Source organism: Sinocyclocheilus grahami, unplaced genomic scaffold, assembly GCF_001515645.1.
Source record: "Sinocyclocheilus grahami isolate Dianchi unplaced genomic scaffold, SAMN03320097.WGS_v1.1 scaffold1159.1, whole genome shotgun sequence".
NCBI classification, from domain to species: domain Eukaryota; kingdom Metazoa; phylum Chordata; class Actinopteri; order Cypriniformes; family Cyprinidae; genus Sinocyclocheilus; species Sinocyclocheilus grahami.
The window spans coordinates 144,294-167,364 of NW_015506338.1; the positions used below are offsets into that span (position 1 = coordinate 144,294).

Consider the following 23,071-nt stretch of genomic DNA (forward strand, 5'->3'; position numbering starts at 1 on the left):
ACCAGACGAATTATCTTAAAATAAGAAGCTAAATTGTGTTCCAGAGGTGAGCCACCTTTCCAAGCAACATGTTAATATTTAATAGAGAAACCTGGTGGATGGATTCCTTCACGGGAAATAGAAAATGAAAAGATGAAAGAATATAAAGTAGAAGATACTGTGGCAGAGTCATTTTAAGGTATGAAAAACATCTGTTTAAGTTTAACATTTAATGAGCAATCCTAATATTTTAAAAATGATTACACTACAGGGCCATGCTTGCATCTGATTGGCTGACGAACGTTCTAAGATGTGCAATTATTTTCAGGGGAAACACACGGAAAATTAGTTCCAGACAGGTCTTGACCGCATTACCAATCACCAAATGATTTCAGTTATTTCGCGAGGATCTTTCAGCCTAAAACAGCAAAAGAACCAAAACCCACAATGACACTGATGAAGCAAATAAATACAGTAAACAATATTATAAAAAAAGACTCATTATTTCCGTGCTTTTGCCCCAAAATCACGTTTTATTTTGTACGCAAATCACGCAAATTTCTCCTGCTCTTGCTCACAAATGCACACACATAGTACAGACACACAGTCGCACACACAGAGACATTCACGCTCACAGAAACTTGTTGTTAGCGCTGCTCTGACTATTTTTATCAGTAAAATAATTTAGCAGCGTAAAAGCCAAATGTCATTTCTCACTAATAACGGTGCTGTTCTTGAAGCAGATAAGCTTGCAGTTTCGCTATTAGAAACCATGGTGCCGAACACTGCTGAGAGACGCACAGACTCAGAGAGGTAATTCAAACATGCTTAATCTCTCTCTCTCTCTCTCTCTCTAAGATTATAAACGGCTCAAGCCTCCATTACTAGGTCTAAAATTATGTATTGGAATTAGTAAAGGAGGTGTTGGATGAGATGTGTAAGAAATTAATCCAAGCGTTTTAAGGACAAAAATCTGATGAATGCATCACCACCTCGGTGTGCATTATTTTCTAATAATTCAATGGCCCGTCGTCAATTATTCCTTACTTAGGAGAGCGCGGGGCACAAACTAACATGGGGTTAGTTGTAACACACATGGTTTAAATATTTCCACACATGCTAGCATAACCAAAATTACGTATTTACTAGTTGCCATATCAACACTATATAGAGGGGGGAAAAAGTGCTACAAAATTCAAAATATTTTTGATGATATTGCTGAATATTTATTTTACCATAGCAAAAGTAATGGCTGAAGTAAAAATATTCATCTCAGTTTTTAGTATTAATTTAAAATTAGACAAATCTGCTATTATTTTAATCTCCAATCTGTCATTCATCAGTTTAGAAGACACTAACCAGTTTTAAATTCCAGTTGCGCATGTTACAATGTGCCCGGCTATTGTTAAACTATGCTATTCTATGACATTAGCGATGTAATTTACACTAATTACTTTTATGAATTTCAATGGGAAACCATGACAAACAGGTGAATAAAGATTGACAGTCAATGTTTAATGTTCAGAAATTATTATTTCAAGAAATGTAAAGCCTTTTGGCTCGTTTATGTGTCTCCTGTTCTGTGAGAGCTGTGTGTGGGGGGAGGGGATTCTATCTCTGTGTTTTTCTGAATGTCTGAATGTGTTTCTACATCTATTTGTCCACATTGTTTTGAACAATACTGTATAGCTGTGTGTCTTGCGATCAGGGCCATCCCAAGCATGGTTGCAATGTGTTCATTTTCAAACTCCAAAAATAGATTATTTTTAATTCTTAAGAAATGCCATTATTTTGTTTGTAAAAGTTAATAATTGTATATTATTGACAAAATATTTTAGTTTGTCTTGTGTGTTTTTCCATTAGATCAGATAACATTTTAAGCTGTCATATGGTCATGTTACAACGTGCCTCTCAGATGCACAACCACCTATGGGGCATGTTGTCACATTTCACATCCATCCATCTATCTATCTGAGTCTTATTTCATATGTTTGGCCCTCTGCAGATTGCTGTGATTTTTCACTTCAGTGATCAGTTCATTCTATGCTGGAGGGCTGAAAGAATTTTGAGGCATCTGGATTGTGGGTTTCTGGGTATTTTTGTGCACATTTGTATATGTGTTTGTGTGTACAGTGCTGCTGTCCGTGGGGTAAAATGTTCTCCTAATCCTTCAGAAAACTGGAATCAACTCCACTTTCATTTCATAGCTGAGAGCAATGGTCTGGATTACCGCCAGTTGATGAGATGACAGTGAAGGCAATATGAAATACAGTCGATGTTCACCTACCACATGCATAGAGCTGATATGACAATATATTCACAACAGAATAGTCATATAATTGTTTAAATGCTGCACTTTTTAATGGTTTCAAACAATATACCGTGTGAAAATCTCAATAGATATAAATTGACTTGACATGACTTTATTTTCCTGTAGGGGGTGTGTTCATATTGCAGTTTGGACATGACCAAATGATGCACTGCTTAAGTGTGCGGTGTATTATTTAGAACTATTATACAATCAATGGTGGCACTACTTAAAGATTATAGATACGTCAAACAGGCTTGAATACCCTTTAATTATAGTCTAGAGGTTAAATGCTTCCTACACAAATAACCATTTTAAAGGTCACTTCAGCTGCTTAAGCTCTCCTAGTGTGTATGCTGAGTGTTACTTTAGATGCAGAGCATGTGGGAAAGTCAGGACCTCTTTACAATCACAACAACATTAGCATAAGATATAGAACATCTGCTGGACATAATCTCTGTAGTTGCTGCAACAATACCTTTTTTTTAAACGGGACAGATATATATTAAGTTACTTTGGTTGAAAGAATGATTTTTAAGGTAATTTGTTCTTTTTAGATTAGAGTTTTTTCTGTATCTTGAAAAAAAAATCATGCGCACAGATGTCATATTTAAAATGTAAAAGCTTTTACTTATATTCCAAAATACAAAGTAAAAATATAGAAAACTAAATATTTTTTATCCAATGGCTCAGGAAACACAGTAACTTTATACAAGTATTCAGAATACAAACTCAACAACAAGTGATGGAAATTAGAAATTAGTTAGCTTAAAAATCTCTTCATGTAGACCAGTGAGGGAAGGATTCACATTTCAAAAATAGTTCATATCTTGTAAAGCTTATTCCTATGACAGTAGATTCGCACTTGACCTGCTCCACTAGAGTACTCATGTAGCAAACCTGAGAATTACTATTTACTATCAAGGTTAAGTAATATTAGGTATCTGTTCCAGGATCACTCCTATTCATGCGTGTAAAGTGAGAGCAGGCTGGACCTGCATAATCTGTGATGGTTTACTGTTGTCTATGCTTCTTTCCTGTAAGAAAAGAGAAAAAATAATGTTTTGTTATACATGTTGTTTCATGTAATGTTTTGTTTATGTTCTAAATGTTATTTTATGTGATTTGTTATGTTCAAAATGTTATTTCATGTGATGTGTTTTATGATATATGTTATGTTATGTGTTATGTTATGCTCTAAATGTTATTTTATGTCATTTGTTGTTTAATGTTATGTTATGTTAAATTGTAATGTGTTCTAAATGTTATATTTTTGTTTTGTTTTATTCTATGGCATTGTGTTATTGTTACATTGTCTTCTAAATGTTACATTCTAAATGTTATTTTGTTATAAGTGTTATTATTATGTTGCTGTGTTGTGTTCTAAATGTTATATTATGCGTTTATGTAATGTTATGTTATGCAGTGTTGTGTTCAAAATGTTATACTGTGTTGTGTTTTAGTTTATGTTGTTGTTGCAATGTTAAAGAGTTCTAAATGTTATGCTGTTACCTAAATATATCATTTTATGTTGTTATGTTATGTTATGTTATGTTATATGTTATGTTATGTTCTAAATGTTATTGTTAAAGTATGTGTTCTAAATGTTCTGCTCTAAATTTTATGTTGCATTTTAAGTGTTAAAATAGGCTTCTATGTGTTGTGTTCTAAATGTTATATTATGTTTTGTTTTATGTTAGGGTATATTGCCATGTTACGTTATGGTGTTCTAAATGTTGTGTTGTTTTATATTATTTTCTAAACATTACTGTGACTTTATGTGTTCAAAATGCTGCCATCTTCTATATTATTTTTGTTGTGTTATATTATGTTGTAAATGTTGCTACATTATCTCTTCTAAATGTTATGCTGTGTTTGAAGTGTTATAAGATGTTGCTAGGTGTTGTATTCTAAATGTTATCTTATGTTATGCAAACAGAATTTAAAAGCATGCATGTACATTTATATTTTTTAAGTACCAAGACTTGATTAAATACCTACAAACACGTACCTCTATGTTTTTTGGGTAGCGGTCCTGCTAGTATGTAGTCGATCAGTTTGCTCACCCAGTTATTCTTACTTGGAAACGGTGCACAGAGCTTCAATCCCTTCTTTGTGACAAATCTGTGGAAATGCATTCATATTTAAATATGCAAACTCAAATACACCAAGTTTGCAGCACTTTGGAGGCATTTTGAAATGCGTGTAATGCGACTTACATAGTGGCAGGAATTCTGCAGGCTCCATCACCGGTCTGAATGGTGAAGGACATCACCACCCTCTGTGGGATGCGCCGGTCGCTGGTAGTTAAACAACAATCTGCTGCCCCATCGTTCAGAGCTGTGAAAGTTAAACAGTGCACAGAATGTTAACCATTGGCAGCATCAACAGTCTCACCTTAAAAAAAAATGTACAGAAAGACTGCAGAAAGTAAAGTAAAAGAATATTGTATGCATATTGTACAAAACACTGTACATTTTATCAATTATTACTTTTTAAACTACAAATACATTTCAAAACAGATTAGTTTAAAACTCTTGCAGAAGGATGTTGCTAAATAATTGTACATTTTGACTCACCTGTTGTACAGCTCCATAGACTGACGCTCAATATGAGCAGAGCACCTGTCCATAATGTCAGAGCGTTAGAGAACATCATCTTGTCCCTCTGTATGTGTTCCTTCACCTGTGCTCAGCAGATATGTGCCTCACCGCTGCTTGCACGCCCTTTATACGCTTCTGCAAAAACTTTCACTTTCTTTATGCTTTAAGGCAACCGTTTCCTGTAAATCCATCCCTATTAAAAGAGCCCTTTCACCTTCTTTTGTTAACTGGAAATGGTGGCGCCAGCCAGGGGATCCTTCATGTGAACTGGAGGGAGAGTTTCGACATGTTTTCTGGGCTTTTGAAATGTGCTTATCAGTGTCACTGCCTCATGAGAAACAAATGCGGTGAAAGTAAAGTCGTATTAGCCAATGTCACTCATAGCTGGAGGGAACAGGTTGCACATACAAGTGGCTTTGGGACCAATTAGATGTTTCTTAGATTAAGTGCTAATAGAAGTGTGAAATAACTCATTTTTAGATTTTGTGTGCGTTTTAATCAGAAGTGTCCCCACTGATTTTTGAGTGAATTAAAGTACATAAAATAAAATAAAATAAAATATTTAAATCCCTTTACAAAAAAAGTGCATGCAGCTATGGACTGAATTCACAATTGCTCAAGTGTCCACACTGACTTGTGAGTGGGTTCAAATACTTTAAAATTCAATTACCTTATATAAATAAATAAATAATATTTAGTGGAACTCTTTTGTCCTTAGTTCTTTTTGTACCAGCAAACTGTCTACCAGGGTTAAAAGACCTGGGGTTTATTTATTTTATGTTAAAATGTCTCTTCTACCCTTAACTGCCTTGGAGATGTAACATAAATGTGGGGGCTCATCCGGGATTAAAAATAAATGTAAAATGACAAAACCCCTAAAAAAAACTGCACTGAGATTTGCAACTGCTCTTATCTGCATATATCTATAATAGCCAGTCAATGTCTGCAGTATCTGAGTAACCTTATAAACACGCGTTGCATATGGTACACCAGTTATAGTCATCATGGTTATGAAAATTATGACTCTTTTATGTAACATATTAACTCTTATGAAAGGAACATATTTAATATGAAAGCTGACAAATTTTCACCAAACCACAAGTTGTTTGACTGACAGCACTGCTAATGTGTGGGTTAAGGTGTTTTTTGGTTGTAACCCAACATAAAAGCTGCATGAACATGTACCTGCTGTTGCCTACAGGTAAGCAATTCCAATGAATGTTTTTGGAAGATAATGATGTAACTTGCTTAGTATTGTTTTATAGCATTGCTGACTACCTGTATTTTTATGCTACTGTTAGAATTGCCATTCATTTACAGATCTACATTTCTCTCAGAGCAGCTGAAGTGTGGACTGAAATGGCCTGTGTTCCTGTGTTTTGGCAATACTGCAGTGTTATGTTTCAGGCGTGCATCTACATGTGGATGCTAAATATATGCATGGAATACAGCCAGCAAAATGTCTGAAGGCCTCAGACATGTGTTAATTGTGCAGAACTAAAGTCTGTTTAAAAAAACAAAAATGCCCGTATCCTGAAATCCTGCACGATTAAAACTTCCTCAAGAACTGTATCTCCACACACAGTCAGGTCTTCATTCTGTGCTGTAAATCTGAGTGTATCTTTTGAGCTCTAATGAAGCATGAAGAGGGGAGCAGATGACTTTGATCTGCTACTGAGTTCAAGCAGTTTGATTTCTAACTACAGCTGCATTCAGTTTTCACTCATTACTTCAAGACTGTCAGGGAATGAGCCATATGCCGTGTCACTTCCTATATGATGGCTCACTTCCAACTGGGCCGCAGTAACTTCAGCAGGTCCAGAGGTAATCAAGCCGTAATCAAGCTGCTTTATCTCATAAGGAAGTGATAATGAAATTACAGACAATCAAGACTAATTGAAGGCTAGTCAAAATTTCTCAATGAGCGTTTTTTTGTGTGCATGTTACAGCACCACATTTTTTTAAGTGTCTTAAAAATATATATATATACACGTATATACACAGTATATATATATACACAGTATATATATATATATATATATATATATATACAGTGGGTACGGAAAGTATTCAGACCCCCTTACATTTTTCACTCTTTGTTATATTGCAGCCATTTGCTAAAATCATTTAAGTTATTTTTTTCCCTCATTAATGTACACACAGCACCCCATATTGACAGAAAAACACAGAATTGTTGACATTTTTGCAGATTTATTAAAAAAGAAAAACTGAAATATCACATGGTCCTAAGTATTCAGACCCTTTGCTCAGTATTTAGTAGAAGCACCCTTTTGATCTAATACAGCCATGAGTCTTTTTGGGAAAGATGCAACAAGTTTTTCACACCTGGACTTGGGGATCCTCTGCCATTCCTCCTTGCAGAGCCTCTCCAGTTCTGGCAGGTTGGATGGTAAACGTTGATGGACAGCCATTTTTAGGTCTCTCCAGAAATGCACAATTGGGTTTAAGTTAGGGCTCTGGCTGGGCCATTCAAGAACAGTCACAGAGTTGTTGTGAAGCCACTCCTTCGTTATTTTAGCTGTGTGCTTAGGGTCATTGTCTTGTTGGAAGGTAAACCTTCAGCCCAGTCTGAGGTCCTGAGCACTCTGGAGAAAGTTTTCGTCCAGGATAACCCTGTACTTGGCCGCATTCATCTTTCCCTCAATTCCAACCAGTCGTCCTGTCCCTGCAGCTGAAAAACACCCCCACAGCATGATGCTGCCACCACCATGCTTCACTGTTGGGACTGTATTGGACAGGTGATGAGCAGTGCCTGGTTTTCTCCACACATACCGCTTAGAATTAAGGCCAAAAAGTTCTATCTTGGCCTCATCCGACCAGAGAATCTTATTTCTCACCATCTCACAACTCCATGCGGGCTTTCATGTGTCTTGCACTGAGGAGAGGCTTCCATCGGGCCACTCTGCCATAAAGCCCCGACTGGTGGAGGGCTGCAGTGATGGTTGACTTTCTACAACTTTCTCCCATCTCCCGACTGCATCTCTGGAGCTCAGCCACAGTGATCTTTGGGTTCTTCTTTACCTCTCTCACCAAGGCTCTTCGCCCCCGATAGCTCAGTTTGGCCGGACGGCCAGCTCTAGGAAGGGTTCTGGTCATCCCAAACGTCTTCCATTTAAGGAATGGAGGCCACTGTGCTCTTGGGAACCTTAAGTGCAGCAGAAATTTTGTAACCTTGGCCAGATCTGTGCCTTGCCACAATTCTGTCTCTGAGCTCTTCAGGCAGTTCCTTTGACCTCATGATTCTCATTTGCTCTGACATGCACTGTGAGCTGTAAGGTCTTATATAGACAGGTGTGTGGCTTTCCTAATCAAGTCCAATCAGTATAATCAAACACAGCTGGACTCAAATGAAGGTGTAGAACCATCTCAAGGATGATCAGAAGAAATGCACAGCACCTGAGTTAAATATACGAGTGTCACAGCAAAGGGTCTGAATAATTAGGACCATGTGATATTTCAATTTTTCTTTTTTAATAAATCTGCAAAAACGTCAACAAACAATTCTGTGTTTTTCTGTCAATATGGGGTGCTGTGTGTACATTAATGAGGAAAAAAAATTAACTTAAATGATTTTAGCAAATGGCTGCAATATAAGAAAGAGTGAAAAATTTAAGGGGGTCTGAATACTTTCCGTACCCACTGTATATATACTGTGTGTATATATATATATATATGTATATATATACACACAGTATATACGATTAATTGCGATTAATCGCATCCAAAATAAAAGTTTTGTTTGCATAATATGTGTGTACTGTGTATATTTATTATGTATATATAAATACAAACACATGCATGTATATATTTAATAAAAATGTTATGTTTACATATTAAATATATTTATATACAATATAAAATCTAATAATATAAATATATAAATGTATATACATGTAAATATTTTCAAAATATAAACTGTATATATGTGTATTTATATATACATAATAAACACAGTACATTACACAGTAAACAAAAACTATTAATCATTTGACAGCACTTATATAGTGTATATATATATATATATACACACACATATATACATATATATATTCATTCAAGCATGCAACTTGCATTTTCAAGAATTTAATGTTTTTTTTCTCACTTCATTTTTAATTTTGACTTTAGGCCACCCAAAAAAAATCCAAATGAATTTTAGACATTTTAAAATGCTCATTATAGAAAATGTGTATTGAAGTAAGTGTATTAATGAACTGCATTTTCATTTTTTTATATAAAAATTATTATTTTGAAGCTGACCGCACTTCACCTTAAAATCACTGGGTTCGTATTACTAACAAAGTATTACATTATAACATTCATCCAGTTATACAATTATTGTGTTATGTAAAGTTTCTTTCATCAGTATTCATATGATTTTAATAATCTGCTGTTGTACAATAGTTGGTTTTCATTTACACTGAGAACAGATGTAGATTTGAAAGATATGTTTTATCTGTTCTCTATCAACATATACAGACTTGTCATAACTTCAGAGTGGGAGTTATGAAATATTTGCAGTTAGTAATTGGCGAAAGTTGTTTAACTTGCAAAAGGCTCTAATAACAAAACATTCTGTTCATTTGGAGGTTCAACTCATTGTGCTCACGATGAATGGCAAAGATTCGTCTTCCTTGTATAGGCTCGCCCACGACTCAAAGCGCTTGTTTATACTAGAGGCTCAAATTTACGTTCCTTCAATGGGAAGAAAGCCTCTTCCCGCAGTTAGGTTGCACAGTTGCCAGATCTGTCTGGAATCCGCACAAGATAAACTCACCACAGAAATCTGCAGGTCTCCAAAAAAGTTTGATTCTTATCGTTGATGCCCTGGAGCTAATTAGTTTTAATGTCTTCCGGTGTCACGCAGGTGCAAACCTCACACATACAATTACTAGTATGTGGCCTGGGTAAAGTTAAATAGCATTTTCTATTACAAAAGCATTATTTTTGTTCTTACACATGGTCATCTGTCCGATTTCAAACAGTCCAGTTTTGAAATGTTCATCTACAGGCACACTTGTGCCGGAGTATCATTTGTCCTCCTTTTAGGATCACTATTTTATACTTCTATATATATACATATATATATATATATATATATATATATATATATATATATATATATAATATATATATCACACTTGTGCCGGAGTATCATTTGTCCTCCTTTTAGGATCACTATTTTATACTTCTATATATATACATATATATATATATATATATATATATATATATAATATATATATCCAATGGTATACAGTTAAAAAAAGTCAAGTTAATATTAAGTGATGTACATTTCAGATAATATTGTCTTGGCTGTATTCCACCAGTCACTGTGATTGTTTCATTCCCGTTTCATTCATTTTTGAGTGAATCGGGTAAGTCACTGATTCAATAAGCCATTCATGAAGACAGTCGCTAAATTTGAAACTGCATAGTAGTATACATCAATTTTTAGCATATGTTTTTATGGCAGAAACAGTATGATAGTCAGGGGCGCCGCTATGGTTTGTGGGCCCCCTGAAAAGCATATTTACTCGGGGCCCCCCTAAAAATCGCGTTACCGCTCGGTAGAAATCGCATTCCGCGTTCCCCGCGGTAAAAAAAACAAAACAATAAAAAAATTTATCGCAGTCGGGAGGGGGGCCCCCTCTAGCACCTGGCCCTTGGAATCCTCCTAACCATTTATTTATTCATTCATTCAAATCTTGTTTTTGGTTTTGGGTTATTTTTATTTATTTACTTGTTTGTCAGTCTGTCCTGGCTTCACAAAGTGTATTCCTTCTTGGTGTTATGGAATTGGCCACCCTAGTATACAGATAACGATAAAGATAAATATTAACTGACAACGGCATGATTGCCCCTGTTTCTTGGAATCGAGCCATGGCTGCAGAAATCCCCTTTTGACTGCCAGGTTAGGTTACGTGGGAGTGCCATTTTCAAGAAGTCATGCATACCTAGCTATCGGGTATTGCAGGATTTTATAGATCTTTAAGATAAGCAGGATATTCCGATCAGACTTTGCACCCATAACACCGACTGAACCCGAGGTCTGATATTGAAGGAATTCGGAATGGCTAAAGGCATTTCTGGGATAAACAGTAGCATTGGTTTGCTAAATGGACCTTGCAAGTTTACCGTCATGCTCAGTGGGTCGTTTCATTAATAAAAGTGTTTGTAGTCTCTCAACTCTCCTTGTTTTGAATCTGTTCTTTATGTTTGTGCAGTGAGCCTGCTATGATATGAGATCTATTGTAGTTCAGGGACAAAGGACACTCTGGAAAGTCCGTAAGATTCGTTTGTTTATGTTCCAGTCACAGATGGTCATGGGTGATTTCTTAACATGACTGACAGGTATTTCCTACTTTGATGTAGGGCACAAAGGGTGTCCACCTGCTAGGCTAATTGTGTTTTGCAGGGGTGGAAAATTTGAAAGTTTTGTTTTGATTCTATTTTCTACACTGCTATCACATGTAACAAACTAAACTAAACTGGTGTGGAAAGCACTGATGATTTTTTAAATAACCTGGTTTGGTTTTGGTTGTGTTTCTGCAATGTGATCAGTGATCAAAGACAGAAACATAATAGAAACATGAAAATGTCTTTACATACAGTATATATGTCACAACTTTTAAATATGGGAAATTCATTCATTGTGTCCCTACTTGATATGAATTTCTTTTTTCTTCGCTATTCAAAATGTCTAAACCAAAGCATGTTTTCTTGGGAATATTGCTTTATTTTTTTATCAGTTAATAACTTTTTTCCTATGAGCCTGATTACCTCCAGACCTCTGTGTCCATTACTACTACTAAAAATGTTTAATAACAAAAGCAAGTTCCTGAAGTCTCCAAAAGGTGACTCCATTTTTGGCGAGAAAACAATAGCACAAACTTCTGTGGCTATTAGTAATGGATTTGATTAATTTTGAAACGTTTTGTGGCATTAAATGACAGGGTAAAATTATTAAAATTAAAACCAATCAAAAAAACACTGCATTACTTGAAATAAAATAAACTTTAACTGAAATTATATAAAATATAGAAAACATGTTTTTACTGCTAATTGCCAAAGCAACATTTCTCATTTCATTTAATTATGCACTTGATGTACTAAAATAATAATGTATACGGTGCGCATAAGCATGTTTTTTTTTTTTTTAAAGGTTTGTCTTCAGTGCAGGTTATAATAAAGTGACATTGCCATTTCCTTATTCCAGTGATGTTTGATAAATGGGTCATCTCAGGAAACCATGCTATTTATGCTGGAATATTTTTATTTTTGTATTTTCATTTCTAAAGGTTGCAGCAGAACTTTGCCTTTTCTTCAAGTACCGATAAAGACTGTAAAATATATACACGTCCGTCTCAAATGTTGTTTAAAAAAGCCACTCCCTTAAATATGTGAGAAAGATCTAACTATTATTTAGATGAACAGAAATCCCAGACAGATGAATTCTGCTTGTCAGTTATTCCTGAGCTTAACAGCCACTTATGCAAAAAGTACTACCTATGGAAATGATAGAGCACTTTTTTTAATGAATTTACCCTGGCACTTACTGACCGCAGAATCAATCAGATTTCATAGGGTGTTTTTATATAAAACACTGCCCTCTGCAGGTCAACAGCTGCTCCTGCAAACAAAATCAAACTAGAACACACAAACAACCACTTCAAATTGTACAAAATATTTAATTGATTTTCTCCCTTTTATCAATGAATTAAAACAATTAAAATGATTTCTTTCACAGCTAATTCAATCGTCAACCACACATTAAGATTAAAAGTATTAAAAGCCACTGTATGGCTTGACAGTATTTTGCTTTAAAAAATTAAATAAAAAAATCAGCCCCTCACACACACACATAAATGCACCATGCAGAGCAGAATACTTCTATTGCATTATGTCTAAATTAACCTGAGCACATGATGTAATTATCTTCCCCATGCATTTCTCTCACAAAAATGAGATCATATAAGTAATTTAATCCATTAGTGAACTAAATATATGACAGCTAAATAAATAACAGTCAACGCAAATTGAATAAACACAAATTTCATTCACTAACATCAAACAAGGCAAGCGTTAAAGCTAGTGACCTGTTATCTAGGTGAGGAATTTAAAATAATAGTAAAAAATATCTTTCAAGCGGTGCAGAATATAACATGTTCTTGGTTCAACCCTGATGCTTGAGTGGTTATTGCTAAGGAATAGACAGGACAACACATTAACATGAATGAGCTGTTATCAAACAAAGTTCAAGCTTAAAAAAAAAATAGAAAAAGTTTCAGTCCACTGCTGAAAATAATGAGGCCCTCAAGCGTGCACTTGTGGCTTTTAAAAGAACAGTTCACCAAAAACCAAAAAACTCTGTCATCATTTACACACCAAACCTATATGACTTACTTCAGTAAAACACAAAGGAATGGAAAAGGTTTGGAAAAGAGCAGCTTGGACATTCTGCTACAGCACACCTGTAGCAGCAGGATGTCCACGCTGCTCTTATCCATACAATGAATGTGAATGGTGACCACAATTGTGCCTGGTCCCAAACCACTATTATTGTATGGAGCAGCTTGGTCATCTAGATCAATGCTTTGAGGTTTGGAACCACATGAGGGTGGAAATTATGACAATTTACATTAAATATGAACTGCCTCTTTAAATGTTCAAACAGCAGGGGTTTTCGTTTTCATACCATTGCAACACTGTGGATTTCATGTAGCCCTTCAATATAATAACTTCTAATCGTCTCTTTAATGACCTTGTGGAACATGGCAATAAAAAGGCATGCACAAAGATCATCTTCTCTCTCTCTTTTTCAATACAAAGGCAGCAGAGCAACAAAGGCCGACAGTTCAATAGCTTGTCGAAAGCATAATGACTGTTGCAGTCTTCTAAAATAGCTTTTATAAAATATCAACTTCGGTTTATCGACTTCTCTCACGTATTTGAAAATGAGGAGATGCTGTAGATCTCTTTGGTCCAAAACAGACAAAGTCAGATGCAAAACAAATCTGGTTTCCATTCGTATGGTTGGCAGTGGAGTTGAGGAGGATGACCAGCACATCTCTGAAGAGTTCTGGATTGGGTTTGTAGGAGGAAAAGGGGGTGTGGTCAGGGTAGCCAGTGCTACCTGGAGTTCTGAGGGAGGAGTTTCTTAAATAACCCACCCACTGATATATCCACCCTCATAACCATGGCGACCCCCAGTATCACAAACACACTGCCCACGATGAAGCCTGATGCCTCAAACATCAGTCTGCCAAAAAGAAAAACACATCTTAGAATGCAGTTATGAGAAGAACTTAAAAAAAAAAAAAAAAACTTACACTTACAATTCCAGAGATTGCGGCTTGTTTCCATTGTGTTGTGCTAATTTTGCTGTTGCGCTAATTTAATTGTGCTGCGGCTTGTTTCCATTGTGTTGTGCTAAGTTCGTTGTGTTGTGCCAAGTTCGTTGTGCTGCAACTTGTTTCCAATGTGTTGTGCTAATTTCATTGTGTTGCGCTAATTTCGATGTGTTGAGCTAATTTCGTTGTGTTGTGCTAAATTCATTGGGTTGTGGCTTGTTTCCGTTGTGTTGTGGAGATTTTGTTGTGTTGTGAACTACTGGGCCAACGTAATTACTGTAATTACAAGATGGTTTCTTTTCCTTTTCTTCAAAAAAGGTTTCTCTGGCAACACATAATGCCACAATGGATCCCTGTGTGGGTTTGTTAGTAATGACGGCAAAATGTTTCACACAATTAATTTACCGCTTGTGAAAGTCGGAGTTGTCAAACTCTTAGTCATAATTCAGGGTTAACCATCTACTTATAAATTGTGACAGTTAGTGGGCTAAACTCCCTCAACGTGAAAAGCAAGTGGTGTGTGGGTGAATTTTAGTAATGTTATAAATGGCCTTGCACAAAACAACATTGTCAAACAACACCAACCACCATTGTTCAACCCACCAACTAGTCCATTTCGAAAATGTGCACATCTCTAGATCATTTAATCAATACCTTAAAATAAAAAAGACAGATAGTGATGAGGTAGAAGAGAAAGAAACTATAAGTTAGAGATTTGTGACTCACTTGGGTGCAAACACTTTCCACACCATGAGGTGTCTCCTGAGGATGGCTGCAGCACAAACCGAAGCAAAAACCTGAAGGTAAACAAGTTATTTATAATTTATGATCCATTTTACTAAAGCATACAAATCACATTAGATGAGAACACATTGGCCTCTACACACCAAGCCTTACATGGCTAAACAACACAAAAATACATATTTTTCTTATAGGAACCATTTACACAGTCTGGTGAATGCTAAAAAAATAACTGTGCGATTACTGTAGAACACCATTTTACTATAAAGGAGGTCAAAGAAACTTCAGTTAAAAATGTTGTGCACGTTTTTGTGCCTGACTTAATGCAAACATTATGCAACGCACCTGCGCTCCATTCACAAAGAGGTAGCGTGCAGCGAGCTCCAGGAGACCCGAGCTGAACTTCTGAGGGTTTTCTCTCAGTCTCATCTCCATGACAGCGTCCTCGCTCTCCTCCACTCCTGCTGAGCATGTAGGTCGGGTCCCACGCACCTCGCACACCAGAGGCCAAAACAGCAGCAGAGGACAACCAACTGCATGTGCAAAGTAGACCGTGATCAATAGAAATGGAGAGAAACAATGGACAGAAAGCTTCAAAAAAAGATAATGCTGATAAAGAAAAATATCCAATGTGAATCATGTTGAGAGTATCCTGCGTTTAGTGTTAAGTTACCTGCAAAGATAATGTGAGAGGAGAAGGTGTTGAGGGTCACCAATGACGCAGGAAGTGCAGTGCCTGTGTGACCTTGAGGAAAGCCCACAAATGCAGCACCCCACTGAATGGAGGGGAAGGTAGGCAGGTGTCCTGTTGCATGGAAAAACTGGGCGGCTGCCAGAGACCACGAAACCACTGGAGCCCATGGCACACTGAAACCATCTGGGAGGATTAAAGTAGGAAGATGCATCAGTTGTAATAGCTCAGCAAGGCATAAGATGTGAAGATAACAATGGAGTGCGTCTTACTGGAGTGCTTGTGCAGGCTAGAGAGGTTGGCGCTACAGGCGTGGATGTGCAGCATGGCTCCGGCCTCCAGCAGAAGAAGCAGGAAGGCAAGAGCCATTCCCTCCGGATGGAGCAGCAGAAGCACCAACCCCAGGAGTCCACAAAGCAGGACCAATGGGGCAGAGTACACTGTACCCAGCCCGTAAGCCTCCACAGCTGGCCTGCTGTCAGTTTCGCCACTTTCCGTGGCCCCGTCTTCCAGCGAGTGTCGGATGCGCTGATACAACTGTGGTATGAGGTGGTGCAGTTCAGCCTGTGGACTGATTCCCGTACTGGCTCGGTACTTGGGGGGTGGCAGGGACGTTCCTCGAGAGTTCAATGGAGTCCTTAACTTGAGGAACACTGTCATGGGGTCCACCCACAACAGGAGTAGTCCAAAACCTAGTAAGCAGAAAGTGGCCCTAGGCAGGAACACTTGAGCTAGGCCGATGAGTTCGGACAAATTCCTGAAGGTGTCCTCTGGGGTGGCGCTGACCGCCCAGTGCAATCCCATGCAAACACAGGCCAGGGGTATGAGGAAGCAGGCCGAAAACACAGTCACACTGATACAGTTGAGGTTCCCGTAATGTCTGAGCCATCGGTATAGAAGGTACCCCGACAAGGCCAGTGAGCCAACGGAAATGACATAGTGGAGGTTGCGCAGTTGGTTGTTCTTTACTCGTGAAAGCGGGGAGAGGAAAGGTGAGGACTGGCAGGTGCCCTGCTCCTCTCGGCAGTTGTGGAAGGAGAGGGATAGGTAAAGCGATCCCACCAGCACTCCCAACCAAACCAACAGGATAGTGGCCTGACGTCTAACCACTGAGGATGGCAAAACAGTTGGGAGCAGCCGAGGTGGTTTCTGGGTGTCTGGTGGGGGAAGTGGCACCAGGAGTCCATCCCAGTTTAGACGGAGAGGAACATATACGCTCAACGTGAAGAGCAAGAAGGTAACCACGTTGCCCTCATAGATGACATAGCTGTCCGAGAGTAGGGAGGCACAGCGCAGGAAAAGCACCAGAAGGGCCAGCGTGAGGAGGCCAGAGGGTGACCACCTCTCTTTTGGAGAAACTCCTCGAGTCCTCAATAGAAACAAAACCTCAGAAGAAAGTGCTGCAGCTCCCACACACCACGAGAGCTCCAAATATCCTTGCAAGAACAGCTGACCTGCAGCTACTACTAGACCCACCACCAACCCTGAGAGTATGGGCAACTTCAGCAGGCCTTGCTGAATCACTACATGAGACAACTCAGAAAGGACATAGCAGAGCATACAGGCAACTCCTAAGATTAACAGCCCAGCAGCCATTTTGAAAGGGTTGAAACGGGCCCAGGAGGCTCTACAAGTCTCCCTGACAGCTGTCAAATAGTTCTGCATGGAGACGACTAGCTCAGGAGAGGGAAGATGGCCCTTGTGGACAGCGGCCAAGTACTGGGAGGAAATGTTTGAGAAGTCAGCCCGCAGCTGAGACAGACTGTCTGGTGGGATGTCTTTGGCCATGTTAGAGTAGGTCTCCAAGAAGCGGCTTACCTTTAAGGAAGGGTGGAAATGGAAGAATCAGATAGAATTTAGCTAAGTCGAAGAATGAAGAAAACATGAAATAAACATGAAATTCAAGCAAATAGACCTTGAAACACAGACTAAGAGATATCCTCTTACCTGTTTGACGTTAATCCACAGTGCCTCAGCTTGGCTGAGTCCTGTAGGTACACCCCGGGAGCCATTCTGAGGAAAAAGTGGCAGAAGAACCTGGCCCACACTACTATAAGGAATGGGAACTCCCAGCAAAAGTGCCAGCGTGGGCACCAGATCAGTCTGAGGTACTACCTCAGGTTCCACCTACAAACACAAACATGCTGAACTCCAAATGTATGGAAAAAGCCAAAAGATAACCCAAAGACATTTAAATTCCTCTCTCATAGTGGCACTTTTTTATTTTACATTTTTCTCACATTTTAGGAAATGGAAAATGGGGAAAAGGCTAATAAACAATTTGGTTTTTAAGTATCCAACACAAGTAAATAGTACTATGCTATTATCATGCAATTACAGACCAATAGTGTTGACTACAGCCTTACTACAGTATATTTTGTGACACCCCAAATTTTTCTCCATCTGGCTATTTAAAGGGGTCCTATTATGCTTTTTCACTTTTTTAATTTTAGTCAGTGTGTAGGGTGTATGTTTGGGCATAAAAAAGATCTAGAAAGTTACAAATCTCAAAGTCCACTCCAAAGGGAGATATTTAGTTTAAAAAAAAATCAATTTTCAAGACCTACAGCAAACAGCTCGTTTGGACTACAGCGTTTGGTTTCCGGGCTTTACGATGATTTTGTATGTTTCTCTTATTGCTTCATACGTTTGCTATATTTGACTGTAAGTGCCCTGCGAAGTGGACATTACCGGATATTCCGCCATGATTCCAGTTTGAAGGGAGCGTATATGTTCCATACAAAGGGCATTTAAGTGTGCGAGACATGAATTTAAATTGTATTTATTTACAGAGGTATATTATGTCCCACTTCACACTTCTCTAGTAAGTTTCGTCTGTGTGTGAAGACGCTGCAGGCAGCGGCGCAGCGCAAATCTGTAAATGAATATTCCGAAGTGAAGTAAACTTCAACGGATTTCCCCTGCTCAGGGAGTAGGGAGCAATGGACACCGTGTAGGGACCATGTCAATCGGAACACAGTTCATGCATGGAGCTCACTTCTAACAAGATGACGATCTGAATCAGGTGTGTTAACAAAGAGAGACATGCAAAACATGCAAAGTGGGGGTACGCGAGGACTGGAATTGAGAACCGCTGGTCTAGAACAATTCTTACAATTACAACACGACATAGCTGGGTGCCGCGGAGAGACGCCGAACGGCGCCGCCGGTGTGCTACACTCATAGAAAATAATGTATTTGAATTTTAAAGCCGTGGCACAACGCTGCGCTTCTCGTCCGGTGTGCGACCGCCTGAAACGCTGTTTTTTTTTCACTTCCGAAAGCGGATGATGATAGGAAACAATGGTTGCAATTTACTTTTTAACTCTGTTCCTGAGCATTATAACCCCAATTTGCTATTGTGTGCTGCGCATTTTACTGAGGACAGCTTCCACATCACGAGTGAGAAGTGCCGGATTCGCCAAAAGGTTTTGTTGAAAGACGGAGCAAGGGGGCGTGGCAGTACTGAAACACCGTCTAAGCTGTTCGCCAATCACAACGCACTGGGAAAGCTAACCAATCACAACACATTTTGTCTTTCGGAAGGCGGACCTTCATCAAAGAAAAATAATGCGTTTTTCGAACCACCAAGCATGAGAGCATGTTCTAGTACACCCCCGAAACAAAATCAAGACTTTGTAAAAGAGCATAATAGGACCCCTTTAAATTTTTCCTGGACACGCCACTGATAGTAAAATATTAAATACAGACAAATCATAACAGTGTCTCTCTTACCTGGGAGCCTGGTGCTGGAAATAAGGGAGAGGAACTGTAGAGAAACAGGGCAGCATCTGTCTCTTTCTGGCTCTCTCCACCATGATCCCCAGTGTCTGTCATTCCATGATCACCCATCACCACCAGCAAGGTGTCGTTTTTCAGACGCTTTATCACTGACCTGGGATCAGCGGTGAGTAACATATGGAAAACAAATGCATAATGCATGAAAATATAATACAACTGTAAAAACATGGCAGATTGTGGGTAGATGAATGAGGCTGCTGCTAACCTGATAACTCCATCCATCTGAGAGAGTTTCTCAGCCATCGCAGGATGATCCGGGCCAAATCTGTGCCCACAGTGATCCACACCCAGGAAGTGAGCAATCAACACATCCCAGTCATCCCCCTCCACTGAAGCAAGCAAACAAAAACCCTTAGCCACTCATTCAAACACTGTGTTTACAGTGTAAACATGAGATATCTGTACATCTATTTACAAGGTAAACAGAGGGAGATCTTAAACCAGCCAGGCAAGTTCCTAATTGATGTGCTAAACATTCTGCTTACTGGTAGGATAAATGTTTTGGAGAATGCCGTTGTCAACGGTGTGCAAGTCCTTCACGTTGAAGGAGGGGAAGGGCAGCGATCTGTGGAACTTCTTGGGGAAAAGACTCACCCATGTGTCATCCCCCATAAAAACAACTCTCTTGCCTTTTAAAAAGGAGAAAAAAAACAATGATTAACAAAGACTCTAGCAAAAAAAGTTACACTTTATGATCATTTCAATCTAAACATGGTTCATTTAGTTTGATAAAATGGTGACTTTCTAAATGTCTACAAATGTCATTAATTGCAATAATGCATTCTGGCAAACAACATGATTATGGTAATACACTGCTATAAATATTTTTTTGTTTGTTTGTTTTGTTTTAGCAAATCTCACACAAAGATGTCAAAAACAGGTCCATTTCAGCCTAAAAATACAAAAGAAATACAAAATACACTACTGTTCAAAAACATTAGGTTTAGTAAAAAAAAGATTTGAAAGTCTCATGCTCAACAAGGCTGCAGTTTCGATTAAAAATACAATAAAAGTAGTAATATTCTGAATTATTATTACAATTTAAAATAAAAGTTTTATGTTTTAATATATTTTAAAATGTTATTTATTCCTGTGATCAAAGCTGTATTTTCAGCATCATTGCTCCAGTCTTCAGTGTCACATGATCCTTCAGAAATCATTCTAATATACTGATTTGCTGCTCAAGAAACATTTTTTGTGGAATCCATTATACATATTTTTCAGGATTCTTTAATGAATAGAAAATTTGAAAGCACAGCATTTAATGTATATTATTTACTGTTATTTTGATCATTTTAATGTGTCCTTGCAGAATACACATTAATTTATTATTTTTTTTAAATTAAAAATAAGATAATTAAGCACATTCTCAATACCATAATTTATCTGGAAGTTGAAGTTTTGTGGAGAATCAACACAAGTAATTAAGGGTACAATTCACATCAACAAAAAATATAAAAACAATATGGTTTCTCTATATAGGGTTACTCGTTTATACATATCATCAGTGTAACATCTGCTAGTTTAATTATTAAACAACAGTTTGATATTACAAGGGAAAGGAAGTTTCTGTCAACTGTGTTAGAGACAAACTGTATGCCATACAGTGATTGTTTTAAAATAATTTTAAGAATCTTTTTTTTTTGCAAATATATGTGCACAGTCAAAATAACTCGGAAAACATATACGAGAAGCAAGAATTTTGTTATCATATTAGAATTATATTAAGAATAAATACAGTACTATTCAAAATACTGCATTAGATTAATACAATATAATTATATTATATCATGCAAGGATATATTATCTGAAAATTGGCTCTACAGGGTATCTTTGGCCAACCACATATTATTTTTTGTTCAGGTTAAGCTCAAATTTTAATATATATTTGAATTAAAATCTTTAAAATATTGCAAATCATAACACTGGACCTAATATAGTTCCATGTCAATTAATATAGTCCTTAATGGATTATTGTAGATTAAATATTGAACAAAATGAGAGGACGCTTTCAATAAATTAAAAAAATAAAATGTGTAAAAAATCAAATCAAATGATGTTGCTTGCATAATGTCTTGATAAAACGTTCAGTCTGTAACATAGATGACAGTACATTTGCTGACACAAGAAAAATAAATATATTCAAGAAAATTACATTTCAACTCAATTTAAATAAGACTTTCTGAACTTAATTTAAAAATACATTAAAAAATAAATATTTAAAATAAATAGATAATGTTGACTAACATTGTACTCATTATGAACTCAAGACTCACTTCAGAAATGGACATTGAAAAAAATGTATTTAAGCAACATTAAAGCAAATTCAAGCCAACTAAAACACTGAGTACACAAAATATTTGTGCAAGATTATAAAACGCTTAAATTTATCAGTAGACATACAGCCACTGCATTAAGTTCCCTTCCTAGACACTATAAATGTAACGTATAGGTTCTGAGACACAGTAACAACAAGCAATGTTACATAGCAAGTCAAAACTGAAACTACACCAACCTTTAAGAGAGTAATGTGAAATTGACTGTATATATGAGCCAGGCCTAACTAGTACATACTACGGAACGCAGTCCATAACTGCAGGCGAGCGTGCTATTAAAAAATAAATATTTAAAATAAATAGATAATGTTGACTAACATTGTACTCATTATGAACTCAAGACTCACTTCAGAAATGGACATTGAAAAAAATGTAAGCAACATTAAAGCAAATTCAAGCCAACTAAAACACTGAGTACACAAAATATTTGTGCAAGATTATAAAACGCTTAAATTTATCAGTAGACATACAGCCACTGCATTAAGTTCCCTTCCTAGACACTATAAATGTAACATATAGGTTCTGAGACACAGTAACAACAAGCAATGTTACATAGCAAGTCAAAACTGAAACTACAGCAACCTTTAAGAGAGTAATGTGAAATTGACTGTATATATGAGCCAGGCCTAACTAGTACATACTACGGAACGCAGTCCATAACTGCAGGCGAGCGTGCTGCACGCTTCCAGTACTGACCTTGCTTCTCTGCGTTCGTCCTCTCTCTCTTCAGGATTGCAAACGTAGACCGCGCATCCGCTGCAGGGGGCCTAAAGCGCCGCAGGTTCACCGACATCTGGCCGCGGTGCTATCAGAGCTCACTGCTGCTCTACACTCGCTGACATGCAGCCTAATTGCATGTCGGTTTTGTTTTAATACTGGTCATCTCGCAGCCCGGTCTCCACTTCCGTTGACATGCGCAGTGCGTCTGACGGTTACAGGTAAAGACGACTATCAAAATAAAAGACACCGGTTACTGATGTTCAAAATAAAAGCCTCTCGGGTCGCGCTACAACAATGTAGTTTCTCTTGTACTGGCTCGAATTTATGTCGATTGTAGTAAAATTAATTGCGGTAGGATTTTATTACCGTATTAACTTATTACAACACTGCATAAACAATTGGTAACATATTTAGTTTTTTTAATCAACTAAACTTAATTTTTCCAAAATAAATTAGAGGTTATGTTAAATTCTGAAAAATGTTTTTGTGTTCCAGAATTTTTTTTTTTTTTTTTTTTTTTC

General features: G+C 37.5%; 2 protein-coding genes across 2 annotated transcripts; both read right to left on the bottom strand.

Moving 5' to 3' along the window:
* Window positions 1-2,927: 2,927 nt before the first annotated feature.
* LOC107567444 (C-C motif chemokine 19-like) lies at window positions 2,928-5,072 on the bottom strand. The gene is made up of 4 exons (XM_016253119.1): window positions 4,867-5,072; window positions 4,507-4,627; window positions 4,299-4,411; window positions 2,928-3,324 (listed from the first exon to the last, which is right to left on the bottom strand). Exons 1-4 carry the CDS (start codon window positions 4,943-4,945, stop codon window positions 3,302-3,304), a joined length of 336 nt encoding a protein of 111 aa, XP_016108605.1. The 5' UTR covers window positions 4,946-5,072; the 3' UTR covers window positions 2,928-3,301.
* Window positions 5,073-13,157: 8,085 nt separating this feature from the next.
* LOC107567449 (GPI ethanolamine phosphate transferase 3-like) lies at window positions 13,158-20,118 on the bottom strand. Its single transcript, XM_016253130.1, has 9 exons — window positions 19,980-20,118; window positions 19,700-19,823; window positions 19,429-19,588; window positions 17,641-17,820; window positions 15,966-17,511; window positions 15,676-15,879; window positions 15,348-15,535; window positions 14,988-15,058; window positions 13,158-14,170 (listed from the first exon to the last, which is right to left on the bottom strand). Exons 1-9 carry the CDS (start codon window positions 20,104-20,106, stop codon window positions 14,041-14,043), a joined length of 2,730 nt encoding a protein of 909 aa, XP_016108616.1. The 5' UTR covers window positions 20,107-20,118; the 3' UTR covers window positions 13,158-14,040.
* Between the last annotated feature and the right edge of the window lie 2,953 nt (window positions 20,119-23,071).

Bases quoted from the DNA above. Each gene is read 5' to 3' on its own strand.
- LOC107567449 (XM_016253130.1), bottom strand. From the start codon at position 20,106: ATGGGGGATGACACATGGGTGAGTCTTTTCCCCAAGAAGTTCCACAGA. The intron at 17,821-19,428 runs GTAAGAGAGACA...TTGTGTTTGTAG, and splicing joins TTCCAGCACCAGGCTCCCAG to GTGGAACCTGAGGTAGTACC. The intron at 14,171-14,987 runs GTGAGTCACAAA...TCTTTTTGGCAG, and splicing joins TGGAAAGTGTTTGCACCCAA to ACTGATGTTTGAGGCATCAG.
- LOC107567444 (XM_016253119.1), bottom strand. From the start codon at position 4,945: ATGATGTTCTCTAACGCTCTGACATTATGGACAGGTGCTCTGCTCATA. The intron at 4,628-4,866 runs GTGAGTCAAAAT...TAACTTTCACAG, and splicing joins TCTATGGAGCTGTACAACAG to CTCTGAACGATGGGGCAGCA. The intron at 3,325-4,298 runs GTACGTGTTTGT...CTTTTCTTACAG, and splicing joins GCTACCCAAAAAACATAGAG to GAAAGAAGCATAGACAACAG.